The following is a 13,362-nucleotide window of genomic DNA, read 5'->3' as shown; positions in this document are numbered from 1 at the left end:
TAAAACTAAAACTCTACTGAAGTGAAGATTTTCTAATATGACAATACTTCGCACCAGTTTTAGCTTTATTATTTACTAAGTTTATTGAAATATATTTTAAGCGTTTATTTACATTCAAAAAAGTCTTATTTAGTTGAAATTTCAAAGAAAATTCCAGCAATTGAAGACTTCTTAGTTCGTTAACTTTATAAGTAATTTCTAAACACATTTCATAAAATCACAGTTGGACATGCTAAATAGCAACTTTGGCAACTCTTCAAGTGCGGAGACATTTCCGAACACTGTTCACTTCTCCTTTCTTAAACTGTATCTTAATTTAATGCATTTTTATATTTATTCGTTTCTTGTTGTTTTACTCTTATCAATCACTTTTGGCTCACTGGTCAAACTCAGCAATATATATTAAGCTTTCCACACATAAGTGTTTGTTTGAAAATAACAAAAGAGAATATGTGTTTGTCCACATATGCATATGTAAATGTCACCTATCACTTCATAAGTTCGCTTTACCGTCTGTATTATAGCCCTCTTGATCGCCCTCACTCATTCCCAGCTCATGCGCTGTGATATGCAAATTTAACACTCACATCGCCAACGCTGCGACAGCTGTGATAATGGTTAATTAAAATGTTGTGCAAGCGCAGTGGGCGTTGCTAGTTTGGTAGGGTGTATGCGTGTGTGTGTAGGTCGGAAGGACACAGTTACGGGCACTCATATGCAGCTTAAAGTGTGAATGCATGTAAAGGTGTGGTTGTTGAAGAAGTGTGAAGCACAACAATACATACATGCATACATATATGTTAAATATAATTTGTATGTACTATGTACGCGCCTTCATTTGTGTCTGCTAAGTTGTCGGTATGTAGGAAAGCGCAATCAATGCTGCCCTGCCGCTGACTTAACTGTCCGTCTGGCGGCTTGGCTATCGGCTGACAGCAGCTGCTGTCATAGCGTATAGTATTTTTTCTTCGTTATCATTCATATTCGGTGTGTTGCCACAAATAATAAAAAAAAACAAGAAAATATGCAAAACACTCACAGCATAACGATGAAAGAATATTTGTAATAATAAAACCAAAAATCAATGTAATTTATGGATTTATGCGTAGAGCGGCACTATGGAAAATTCTATTAATTATACATTTCCCGCTTTTCAATTTTTCAACAGACGCTGCAGCAACGAACATTATTGCAGTGCGGTCAATATTGGTTTCATGCGCGTGTATTGATGTGTATTTGATGGGATAATTTATATTTAATATACTGTGGCGTTGGTGGTATGGCTTTATTGATTTATGATTGCATTTATTTGACAGTGAGCTGGAGATAGGGATTTTAATTTTTGGAAATTAAAATTTATACGTGTCCGTTCCTTTGTCGTTTACTGTATAAAATCATGCAAAAAGAATAATTTGTCGCATTAAGGTTCTATATTGATTGACTTTAAAAGCATATAAGGCATGATCTTGACTCCAAAATCCTAAGAAAGCAGAAAAAAATCGTAAAAATGTTAAAATCTAAAAAGTTGTCTAACCGAAGACTTTAATTTTTTTAGAAAAGAAATTAGAAGAGATTTTAGACCAACAAAGCAGCAAAATAATAATTTTTGAAAACTCTCCAAAAAGTGGAGAATTCATAAATTGTTGATTTTAAGTGTCAAAAACTATAATTAGCATATTTATGAAAATATTTTTTTAAATTTACAGCTTATTTGTCATTAAATTTGCTCATAAATATCTATTTAGGGTTATGATTTGTTAGTATAATCGTAACTTATAAAATACATATATGCATTAAGAGAATTAGAACTGAAACAATTAATTGCATAAAGACATTTTATTAGTAGATAACACGGCACTTGTTTTCCAACATGACAACAACTTATGGTTATTATTTTACATTCTCCGTTAATTAATTTTTAATAAGTGTTTGTTAGCTTTCACTTTTTTGCTTTCCCAACCAAATTAAATCACACAAATTCATTTAGCATGCCTTCAAACCGTCGCCCACGCACGCCGCATAAGCCATCATATGTGGTATAGTATTCTGCTCATAAACACCTGTAAAAAGATGTGACCACGGACCGGAAGCAAAAACGGCCACATCTTCACCACCATGCGTTGCGCTCTCCAAAGGTGCTGTGGCGGGGAAAGTGTCAACATCAGGGCGCACTTTTTCTGGATTACGACGCTTATATTTCTTCGTATTGTAGTAATCCTTGAAACCGGGACCATTGGCATAACTCAGCGTTAGGTAGGGTAGGTCATCGGTAGCTTCAGATGATGCGACATCGAAAATATCGCTATCGCGATCCTAATAAAAATAGAGAGGATATTAATGTATTTAATTATATTTATACTTGGTGCTTAATTCAATCTGACTGTAAAGTATTTCGGCTTATCAGAGTTAAAACACTACACATTGACTTTCTTATCTACTCTCGTATGCTATACTCAACACATACTCGTAGCTTTTCTCTCAGTTTTACTATCTTGCTATACACACCTGATAACCAGCATAACTGAAACTGTGCGAATGATCAGCGGTAACAACAATGAGCGTATCCTCCTCCGAAGTCAATTTACGCGCTGCTTCGATTGCCTTTGAGAACTCCACAGTCTCATCCAAAGCATATTCCGCCATATTTGAATGATGCGCGGTATCAATACGACCGCCTTCGACGAAAAGAAAGAAACCCTTATGTTCTTTTTGTAGCATCTCAATGGCGCGCACGGTCATTTCCTTCAATGTCGGTTGCGTGTTCTCCGCGTCCAAGTGATATTCCAAATGCGAGCGCTGGAACAGACCCAACACACGTTTGTAAGAATTCAAATTCAAATTGAACAACTCGTCACGTGTCTCCACATAAGCATTATCCGAAGACTGTTGCAGGTATTCCTCAATCAAATTGCGTCCATCCTGGCGTTTGCCCTTTTCAAAGAACTGCTTGTCCAAAAACTCGCGCTTACCACCGCCGAAGATCACCTTCAGCTGCTTGCCAACCTCACCGTGGATCAGTTGTTGGGCAATATCCGCTAGACCCGAACCGGCGCCACAATCATCCGCCAACACTGCATCGTTCTCCCACTCACGATCCGCTACATGCGCGTACACACCCGCCGGTGAAGCGTGCGTAACGCGTGTTGTTGTCACGAGACCGGCAGATTTACCAGCGTCCAACGCCCACTTTGCAATCGAATGCACGTGATTATCTATATCGGACATACCCGCGCAATTGGTGCGTTCAACGCAGCCATTAACACCGATCGTGCCGTGATTACCCTTAACGCCGCACAAGTAAGCGGTGGATGTCACCGCCGAATCCGGAACCATTGTATTCACTGAGTAAGTCTTCGAGAAGCCCGTGAATGGAAATTTCTCAAACGACAGTTGTTTCTCGGGGCCGCCGAGCAGATTGCGCGCCGCTGCAAACGTCGTCAAACCCATGCCATCGCCAATAAAGAGTATAACATTCTTAGCTACACGCTTATTGCGCTGCGCAGACGCTTGCTGGCGCACGAATTTCTTACTTAGCTCCAGCCAAAAGTCGCTAGTAAACTCTGGTTCGGTATATGCTTTGCTGGTATGCATGCGTTTCGTCGGAAAATCCGGGTGCATAGCGCTTTCCATGCAGTCATCATTTTCTGCTGTCAGATCGCAAGCGCCCATGAACCCAGCTTCGGCAGTATTGTAGTTCGAGAGCGTGTCCACCAATAGCAGCAATGCTATGAGCTGCGACAATTTTTGTGTTAGTGCCGACATTTTTATGCAGACTATTGTGGAGTGCATGCGGGTGCGTCTTTTATAGGCGACGTTCTCCGATAACGTTACGTTTGCTATATATAATCGGTCGAAATTTGCATATAGCGTTGAATGTAGCGATGCCTTCTGCGGATTGGCTGCGATTGGGATATCGGCGCGTTATTGTTCGGCAATTAGACTTGATTAGATTACTAATGCAGTAGAAACCTGTAGAACTCGCACGTGAGTCACGTATTTATATAGGTCGGTTAGTGACGCTTACGAAATACACTACAGTCGTCGTAGTGTCTAAGCGATTTTCGGAATCGTTGTTGTCGGCAATAAATAAGAAGCTTGCCTTACGTGTTTTCAAAAATTTTCGAGTTTATATTCTTGGCGCTCATTTTTGACTTTCAACTTACACTCCATGCAAGCAACTCTCTTTTCTCACTATCTCACTACTTCTCTCATGTAGCTCACGCCTAGTAACTGTGAAACCGTTTGAAGCGCTAAGTGTTGTTGATACTTATCGCCGCATTTAGATTTATTTAAGCATTCATTTTAGCCATTTAGAGTTCTTTGCGCTTCTTTGTTTTTGTTTACACTCTTAATTTCGAATAAAAACTGCGTCACTTTGCAAAAAAGTCAACAGTAGCATTCGCTTGCAGGTGACGTTCGTTTCACTTCAGTTCAGTAAAACTCACTTCTTTTTGTCTAACAAGCGTCGTGTTTAAAGCATGTACAATCTTCATTGGTTTCTATTGGACCTTTTGGTCTGCTTCGCAAGTGTATCATTCGCCGACGAATGTAAGTAAACAGAATTTATAATAAAAATGTTTTATGTCAAAGAAAGCAAATGACGTGAAAATTGTCAACACATGAAAGTGAAAGGTCTCTCTTAGTCTACTGTGTTTGTGCTGAAACTCGCATATCTTGGATGAGGTTTTCATAGCACGCATCTGATTAAAAAGTAAATAGTATAAATGAGGTTAAACAAAATACGAAATAGGTAATTAATCGCTTTTGCCGAAATGGTATTTTCGTCGCTTAAACAAGCACGTAGACTATAAAGTAGAGCGTGTTATGCGAAATCCAGCTTTGAGACGAGTTCTTGTTGTATATTATGTATTGGCAATTGCAAATGCACTTCATTGAACTTGAACTGCTGCGCTTAGCTTTCATACAAGCTGGGAAGCCAGTTTGTTTAAACTGAGATGGCAATAGCGGAGTTTATACTTATTCACATTGTGTTTATAGTGTTACACAGTCGTTTTTAGACGTGCGCCAGACAAGCTAATGCATAATTGTGCTTGTATCAATGAAAGTTATTAAAATTAACCATAATTAAAATTTTATCATTATTTTATGATATTATGCTTAACGATGATTGTTTCGACAACTTTCCGAAAAATGGAGAGTTATTATTATATACGAAAATTTAAATTTTAAAGTTTTAAGCTTTATAACAGTAAACATTTGTTGTTATATAAGATTTTTTTACAACTCTATAAAAGTGTCGAATTTGGTTTGTGGTTTTTTTTCGTTTTAACGTTAAAATAGTATTTCAAAAATGCTTAGCACTTTTTAGCTTAAAAGCAGCCAGAAATTAATGAAGTCTCCACAAGTAGAGATATTTTTTAATTTCAGTGAAAACTTGTCATTTTGTCTCTACATGTTAAATAAATAACTAAAACAGCTTCTGATTTTAGTATACATCTTAGAGACTAGGTAAAAAATTGTATACTAAAAATTCATGCACCCGACCTGTAGAAACAGATCAATAATTTCTCACAAAAATTTTTTTAAGTTTATGTGCGACTCAATTATTGCCAAGAGTTCTTTGCCCTCATAATGGTTTCTTATCCATAAAAATATCTGGCTTTCGGTTCAAAAGCTGATAAAATTCTATACTTCATTACCTAAGTGAGTATTTGTTTGTTTCTAGGCAAACAATTGGTTAGAAACTTCTTGGTTCAAACAATGGTATAATCAACACGATTTTTAGTACAGTCCAATATTATTCATAATCCTTCAATAATTATGAAATCAATCAAAACCCTGGCAATAAAATACACTTACTTATCAGCTAATAAATTGCACATGAAATGCCATAAAAAATCTTAAAATCCGTGGTCAAAACAAAATCACTATAAACCAATAAATTGCACTGATTGCAACATATATAGTAGATATTAAACGATTAGATTGCCAATCGAAAGATAATATAAATCGAAATGTTTCAAACGGCTAAAAGCTTAGAAATGTTTTGACGATTTGTTGAGACAATGATAACTAATATAGACTATGGACTATATATATTAGTCATATCAACATTGACTTTTAGTGTAGTTGTTGAAAAGAAGTACTTGAACTTACTTAAATTAGGTGCTCATTGCGGTTGTGACTACTCGATTCGATTTATAAGACTTATTTTTGATTGATTCTTTTAATTATTATTATTTTTTGATGTATAGAAAATAGCTCAAAAGCGCCAAAAGGTTGAAAAGTTCAAAAAGCTTTTCTGCCTCAAAGCACTCCAAGGAACTTAATCGTTCAATATCATTCTTTGTAGTCTTGTTTGATCTTTACAAACCTAAAAAACGAAAAATTTCTTGGCAGATAATGTGAAATGTTTCCATCCCATCACACCTTATCGCAGGGTCTACCAAAAGAGACCCCTCTAACAATTTTCCTGCAGTCAGTAATTTTCTGGAAATTTGTGTACACTTTATATAGTTATTCAGTCTATATGTCAACTTACAGATCATGCACGAGTACTTACCCCACGCTCCGTGAAAACCGCACGAGCCATCGAAGAGCAAACAACCGAATATTGGGTAGATAAAGCACAAAACATACTCGCCGACAAACTAGAGCAGTCATCGCGGCTTAACACGAATCGTGCTAAAAATATCATACTCTTTCTTGGCGATGGCATGTCGGTGCATACTATAACCGCTACACGTGCTTTCCTCGGTGATAGCTCCGAACAAGTCTCGTTCGAACAATTCCCCTACACAGGTCTCTCCAAAACTTACTCAGTCAACAAGCTTGTACCAGACTCTGCCTGTACGGCAACAGCTTACCTGTCGGGCGTTAAGGCTAATTACGGCACGATCGGTGTTACAGCTGAAGTACCGAAAAACGATTGCGAAGCGGCTATCGATACGCGTACACATACCGAAAGTATTGCGAAATGGGCGCAAGACGCTGACAAGTGGTCGGGTTTGGTGACAACAGCGCGTGTCACACACGCTTCGCCGGCTGGTGTTTATGCGCATACTGCAAACCGTGACTGGGAGACTGATTCAAAGATCAAGTCTAGTGGTTGTGTTTCTGGCGCAGAGCACAATGTGGACATTGCAAGTCAACTAGTTAAATGGCCAGTTGGTAAGAACTTGCGTGTAATTATGGGTGGTGGACGGCGTAATTTTATCGATGAGGAGGAACTCGATGAAGAGGGTATCGAGGGCAAACGTAGCGATGGTCGAAATTTGACTGAAGAGTGGCTAGCGGATAAATATGAACAAGGCGCAAGCGCGGCATATGTATGGAATAAGGAGGGTCTGCAGAATGTGGACCTCAATGAAACTGAGTATTTGCTGGGTCTTTTTAGCTCATCCCATTGTCCGTACCATGGGGATTTGAAGCGTGAGGGCTTAACAGAGATAGTGCCATCGTTGAGTGAAATGACCGAGGCGGCCATACAGCTATTGAGTAAAAATGATAAGGGTTACTTCTTATTTGTCGAAGGCGCACGTATCGATATGGCACATCATAGCACGCGTGCACATCGCTCAATCGAGGATACGGCGGAGTTTGCGCGCGCCGTCGAATTGGCGCGCGAAATGACAAGTGAAGAAGACACATTGATTGTGGTAACGTCAGATCATTCGCATACCATGACAATTAACGGTTATCCGGTAAGTGGTTTTTTCTCTTAACTTATTGCGCTGGGTATAAAAATTAACAGTCGTTTATAACGCCTTAAAATAATAAAGCTACATGTAGAGTTATGTATTATATAACAAAATATTCAGAATGACAAAATGACTTGATTTAGACAGGAATTCCGTTCTCTTATTCATCTGCGCAAGCAGTAAGTGGAGTGAAAATCCATTCAGTATTCTGATTGTCGGATCAACTTGATAAATAAACACATTAACATATGAAAAGTAAGCGAGGCTCAGCCTATCATTGGGATCCTTCATTCAAACTCCTTGAGAACATAGAGTTCACTCAAGCCGTAAAATGACCAGTATTGAAACCCATCTTCTTTATAACGGCATTCTTAAATATGCGAAACCTGCAAGGACCAAGTTAATGATTTTTTACCTAGCAGCTATAGGTACAATATAAGTGGACCCAACTGAATTGCAAACGGACTATTGTTGGATGCCATCGGTCAATATTTTCGCTATTCTATTATATATGGATTCGCTTCAGCCCCAAAAATCTAGGAACGTCTGTTAATCGATGTAAGAAAGATCCTTTTATATTTGACTAGGTCCAGTTTAATAACTAGTGGATTCAGTCCACAACTTGCTACCTATACCAGTTTACCTCGAAAAATAGAAGTTTAGAAGGCCGATGCCTTGTCTGAAGATACAGCTTTTCACATTTTAGAATAATTTAAATTCTTGCTAATCTGTTAAATTATAGAGTACCTAAAATTCAGATTCATCTTAACTAGCTTTTTTCTACAACTTTGTATGCTTTTTCTTAAAGACACGCGGTTCTAACATCTTCGGTCTCGCGCCCATGGTTGCCGATGACAACTTACCATATACCATACTCTCCTATGCCAATGGGCCCGGTTACTCAAAGACCTACTCCACGAAGAAAGGTCGTCGCAATTTGAGCGACGCTGATTTGGATGATCCGAAGTATCGATATATGGCCACCGTACCGCTGGACTCGGAAACACATGGTGGTGATGATGTGGGCGTCTTTGCTTCCGGTCCATACGCCCACTACTTTTCGGGAAATTACGAACAGACAAATATACCCGCGCTAATGGCGTATGCAGCCGATATTGGTCCTTTCGCAAAGTCTGCTATAGCGGCAAAAATCGTTAAAACAGCAAATAACGTTAATGCAGCCGACGAAACAATGGAGGAAAGCAAAGAATAGCGTTGGTTGTAAGAAAATTTCCAACAAATAGTTTCATTTAAATAAATTTTGGTGCAATCAAGTGCAGCATGCAAGTTCGTACCAGTAAGAGTACTCGAAGTCGTTTTATTTCGTCCAAAAAATTCAAGTGGGCCGGAGATGTTTAGTGTAGGTGTGTGCGAGTATATGTGTGTGTGGCACGTTTATTTACCTGTGCTTGTAGCATGCAACTTATGTGGTTATCGTACTACCGAACTGATCCTAAGTAAATACAACGAATTTAATAAAGTTTCAAGTGTTTATCGTTAGTTTGGCCAATGCTTCGGGGGTAAACTTTTTCTTCGCCACTTTATAACGGTATATGTATATATATAGCTGCAGGGTTCACTACAGTTAAGGTGAAAGGCCACTACAATAAACCACAACATCAATGGCAAACTAAAGTGTAGGTGTCAAAGTTGCATGAGCATCGATGGCTAACAGAAGAGTCCTTCAAGGTACTTTACCTTAGGTCTTAGGGGAAACTCTGGCACAAAATGAAACTATTGTTGTGAGGAGTCACTAGCTGCACACATGTTGTTGCAGTGTCAATATTTGTATGAAAGTTGTATGATTGAATATTTTGTTATAAACACACACACACATGCATACACGTTTGTGTGTGCGTGCTTGTGTTGGCTTATTTATTTTGGTGCCATCAAAGTGCAAAGTAAATGAAAATGTAATCTTTGACTTACAGCTGGAAGTGTCTGGCAGTCAAGACGCAGTATAAACGCCAATAAATGTTGCACACACTCGCATATGCATACAAATACATACATACATGCATGATCGTAGCAGTGCTTTCTGCTATGCCATGACTTCCATCATCGAATTCCTTAAGTGTTGCCTTTGGCTCACCGTAGAGACCTTCGCTTGTTGCGGTTGGTATTTGCAGGTGGTGTATTGTATAAACAATGTGGTGAACGTGTTGAGTTGATGAAGTTGGAAAATTCGAAATTTTTATTTAATTTTTTTACTAATGTGGGTGCATAAATGCATAGAAATACTTCAAAAAGTAATTAAGTGTGCAAATGCATTTCTATATTTATCTTGGTGTAAGTGTTGAATATTCGAAAAAAAAAAATACTTTTAGAAAAATTATATTAGATAGTGGACGATTTAACATTAGAGTGGGTCAATAGATGCCAGAAAAGTATAGCAGGTGAGGATGGTGGAGGGAGTGAGTAAAGTTTAGTACCTCCTATGATAAATTATGTAAAAACAAAATTACTTTATATTTCAAATATTTGATAAATGACAACTCTATTGAAAAGTATGCCTGAGCCGACGTATATTTTCTGGAAAAAAATCGAATAAGATTTTTTGATAGTTGCCACCTCTGTTACAAAATATTTTCACATTCAAAATTTTCCGAATACTTTCCGGAAGCAAAGTGTCTTACACATAGCACATATGATTTTTAATGATATATAATTGTTCGCTTTTTCTATCAGTGGCAACTCTGTTACGAAAAAATTCTAAACGAAAGGCTCACTGAATTTTTTCGGTAAGGCACGTTAGGTTTAGGTTTGCCTAAGGTTGAACTTCAGGAAAACTCTGCAAGAGAGTTGCGTCCTAAGTTTTGCAGGTATTTTCGATGAGTGGCAACTTTGTTACAATTACAATTGACAGTTTCTCGTAGAAGTTTTTATTTTATATTTTATATTTTTTTATGTGATATTTAATAACATACTCTTTCTATCAGTGGCAACTCTCTCTCTGAAAAATACTTTAAATCAAGGACTTTCCGAATTCTTTCTGGCCGACTTTCATAGCTGCCTTACTTTATTGCAAATACGTATTGTGAGATTTTGAAATATATTTTCCTGCATTGATATTTTGTAAAACGTTCTTTATAAATATCCATTTGAGGATCTAGAATCGTTAGAGACCTTTTCCGTGTAGTGCAAGCTGCTGTGCAAGAAAAATCGTACCAATTATTTTATCAAGTATTTGCTAACTATGCACTTTATTTTTATCCACTTCGTCAGATAATTATCAGTTAAAGAATTAAGCTTACAAGCAAAGGTTGTAGACTTCTTGGTGAATGCTTTATCATGCTTTTGGTACCTAGACACGAGTACTGTGGCAATCCCAGAAAATGAATTTCTGTTGATGTACTTAATAGGGAATCGCACCAGAGATTGTGTAGTGAACAAGGACATACGCTTTGATAGGCGCTTTGTGGGAAAGATTTATTCTATTATGGATAAATCCTGAGTAAATATCCTGAGAATCCATTATTTTATTGCCTGCATGACACATTTTGTGAGGTGTTGGTTTTAATTTTCTTAAGTATCGACAATCTCTCCTTCGGAATTCACTTCTGTAATATCAACCTTATCAAATCTGAAATTTGTCAACATAAGTAAGCTGAAATAAGATTTCAACAGTGACATAGATGCACAGAGGTGCCCTTCATTGAATTATTAACTTTGGTAGTAGCATCTGTAACTACCCAAGCCCTAATACTACATTCTCCGCTCTGTATGTGTTATATAATATCAGAATGCGAAAAACCCACTAAGTCCTTATATATATAGTATATCTACCATACCTACTATATCTACATGTTTGCCACATGCATCCAGATATGTTGAGCGATTCCCAAACGAAGAGACAAATGATACCGCTGTGAACATCTTCTATTCCCTTGCTCTGCGTTGCAAAGCGAATTTCGAGTATTAGATTATGAAAACAACGCACACGTACATAAATATATTTATAAATAACTGTAGGGAGCACTAGCGAGTATTTCGCGCGATCGCTTGCCTTGTTGAATAGAAATATTGCAATCAGCTTAGTAGCTTTCGCACAACAATTGCTTTAGATGTTGGAGTTAGATAATGTTAAACTCGCTGAGTAGCTCAGGGAGGAACAGCTGTTAAGCTTTATTGGTGCATACAATACAGAACGCGAAGGTATTATTTAACAAGTAAGGCATCACTAGGCTCGAGTGGAAGTGGAAGAAAATATTTGTTGTTGTAATAATACCTATAAAAAGTTGGTGACTTTTCGAAGTATCCTCTTTTCATAATAAATACTCATCAACATCGACAGGTTTTTCGCAGAGGTTCCAGGCTGCAGAAATGGTCAAGATGCCTTGTACTTTTGAATTTGGAAAGTATTATATTTAATTCGAGAATTAACCACTTGTCATATTGGGTTATTAACCGAAAAATTTAGTTTGGCGGGAAATTTCTCGAGTGTAGTTATTTTGTCCATAGCTTTGTTACTCAGCTACAAGGTATCAAGAATGTATTTAATATAATCAAAAATTCGATGTTTCTGCAGGTACTGCCTGCATTAAAATACCTATCTCTTGTCATTTCTGCTTTTAGGTTTATAATTCGGTCAATGTAGATGTATAGGTCAAAGTCACAACACTGAGACACCCAACCTTAAAAAAAAAAGTTTATGGGAACAGCTTAAAATATACTTTGGATAGATTTTTGCAAAAGCAAGGAAAGATAAATATGAATTAATATTTATAATTTTGATCAGTTTCATCGTTAAAATTACCTCGGTTAAAAGAGTAAACCTCGGGTACAATCTCAAATGAAGTTCAGCACTCTATAAAGCATTTAGGTTTGGGTGTGAGTTATTCCCAGCTATGAGTAAACTGCGGTTCTCTGTATTCACTAATACAGTACCTGATGCTTCTATTGTGGTTCATGTTGGTTGCTGTTGTAGTTGTTGTTATCAATGTCATACGCAGATGATATCAGCTCAAATAGCAGCAAATAACAACAAGAATCGCTTATGCCACGATGAGTATAAGTGTGTCACAAACACGCCAACACACGCTCACACTTAAAACCTAAACTAAGCCAACGTGAAGCGAACTTGCCCCAAACAGAAACAAAAACAACTACATCACAACTAACAACAAACGATAGCTCCTGCTGTTGCAGCAGCGTAAAGTTTTATCAGCGCGACGTGCGAAATTTTGACAAGGGTACGTGCTGCCAAACAATCATGTTGTTGCTACCCCACGTGCCACACTTTGAATGTACCATGTACGCCTTGCAACAATTGCCGCTGTCACCGACACCATCTCCAGCCCCATTTGCCAACGCCGCATAACCGCCACCACCTCCAACATCATCAAGTGCTCGCATGTAACACTTGCGCCGGTGCTGTCCCTTGCTGGTTCACCAATCGTCCACGGCAGTGTGCCTGTGTGTGTGTGTGTGACATGAGGTTCATTTCTTTCAACCCATTCCATTCATTTTGCATGTGATGTGCTGTGAATTGAAAAACCACAACATAAAGGACATCAGTGAATGTTAGATAAATTAAATTTTGTGGCTGAATGTAGGCAATCAATGATCGGCGTCGATTTTGGTGTGGGCTCCGAGGAAAAGCAGGTTTATTGTGTGCCAAAGCTATACCTGATGGCGAAAGAAAGGACTAAATTAGTGTAGTAGTTTATTGTAAATATTTTTATATTGACTTCTTGTAATA

The 13,362-nt window shown here is 37.9% G+C and overlaps 2 protein-coding genes across 2 annotated transcripts; one reads left to right on the top strand and one right to left on the bottom strand.

Annotated features, from left to right (window-relative positions):
• Nucleotides 1–1,817: 1,817 nt before the first annotated feature.
• LOC106619337 (membrane-bound alkaline phosphatase) lies at nt 1,818–4,339 on the bottom strand. Its single transcript, XM_014237380.3, has 2 exons — nt 2,506–4,339; nt 1,818–2,313 (listed from the first exon to the last, which is right to left on the bottom strand). Exons 1-2 carry the CDS (start codon nt 3,787–3,789, stop codon nt 1,984–1,986), a joined length of 1,614 nt encoding a protein of 537 aa, XP_014092855.2. The 5' UTR covers nt 3,790–4,339; the 3' UTR covers nt 1,818–1,983.
• A 37-nt stretch (nt 4,340–4,376) lies between these two features.
• Alp10 (Alkaline phosphatase 10) lies at nt 4,377–8,967 on the top strand. The gene is made up of 3 exons (XM_014237379.3): nt 4,377–4,548; nt 6,505–7,664; nt 8,470–8,967. Exons 1-3 carry the CDS (start codon nt 4,479–4,481, stop codon nt 8,872–8,874), a joined length of 1,635 nt encoding a protein of 544 aa, XP_014092854.3. The 5' UTR covers nt 4,377–4,478; the 3' UTR covers nt 8,875–8,967.
• Nucleotides 8,968–13,362: the final 4,395 nt, after the last annotated feature.

The sequence above is a fragment of the Bactrocera oleae genome, chromosome 6 (genome assembly GCF_042242935.1).
Source record: "Bactrocera oleae isolate idBacOlea1 chromosome 6, idBacOlea1, whole genome shotgun sequence".
Classification (NCBI taxonomy): domain Eukaryota; kingdom Metazoa; phylum Arthropoda; class Insecta; order Diptera; family Tephritidae; genus Bactrocera; species Bactrocera oleae.
This window is presented reverse-complemented; position numbering and strand designations above follow the sequence as displayed.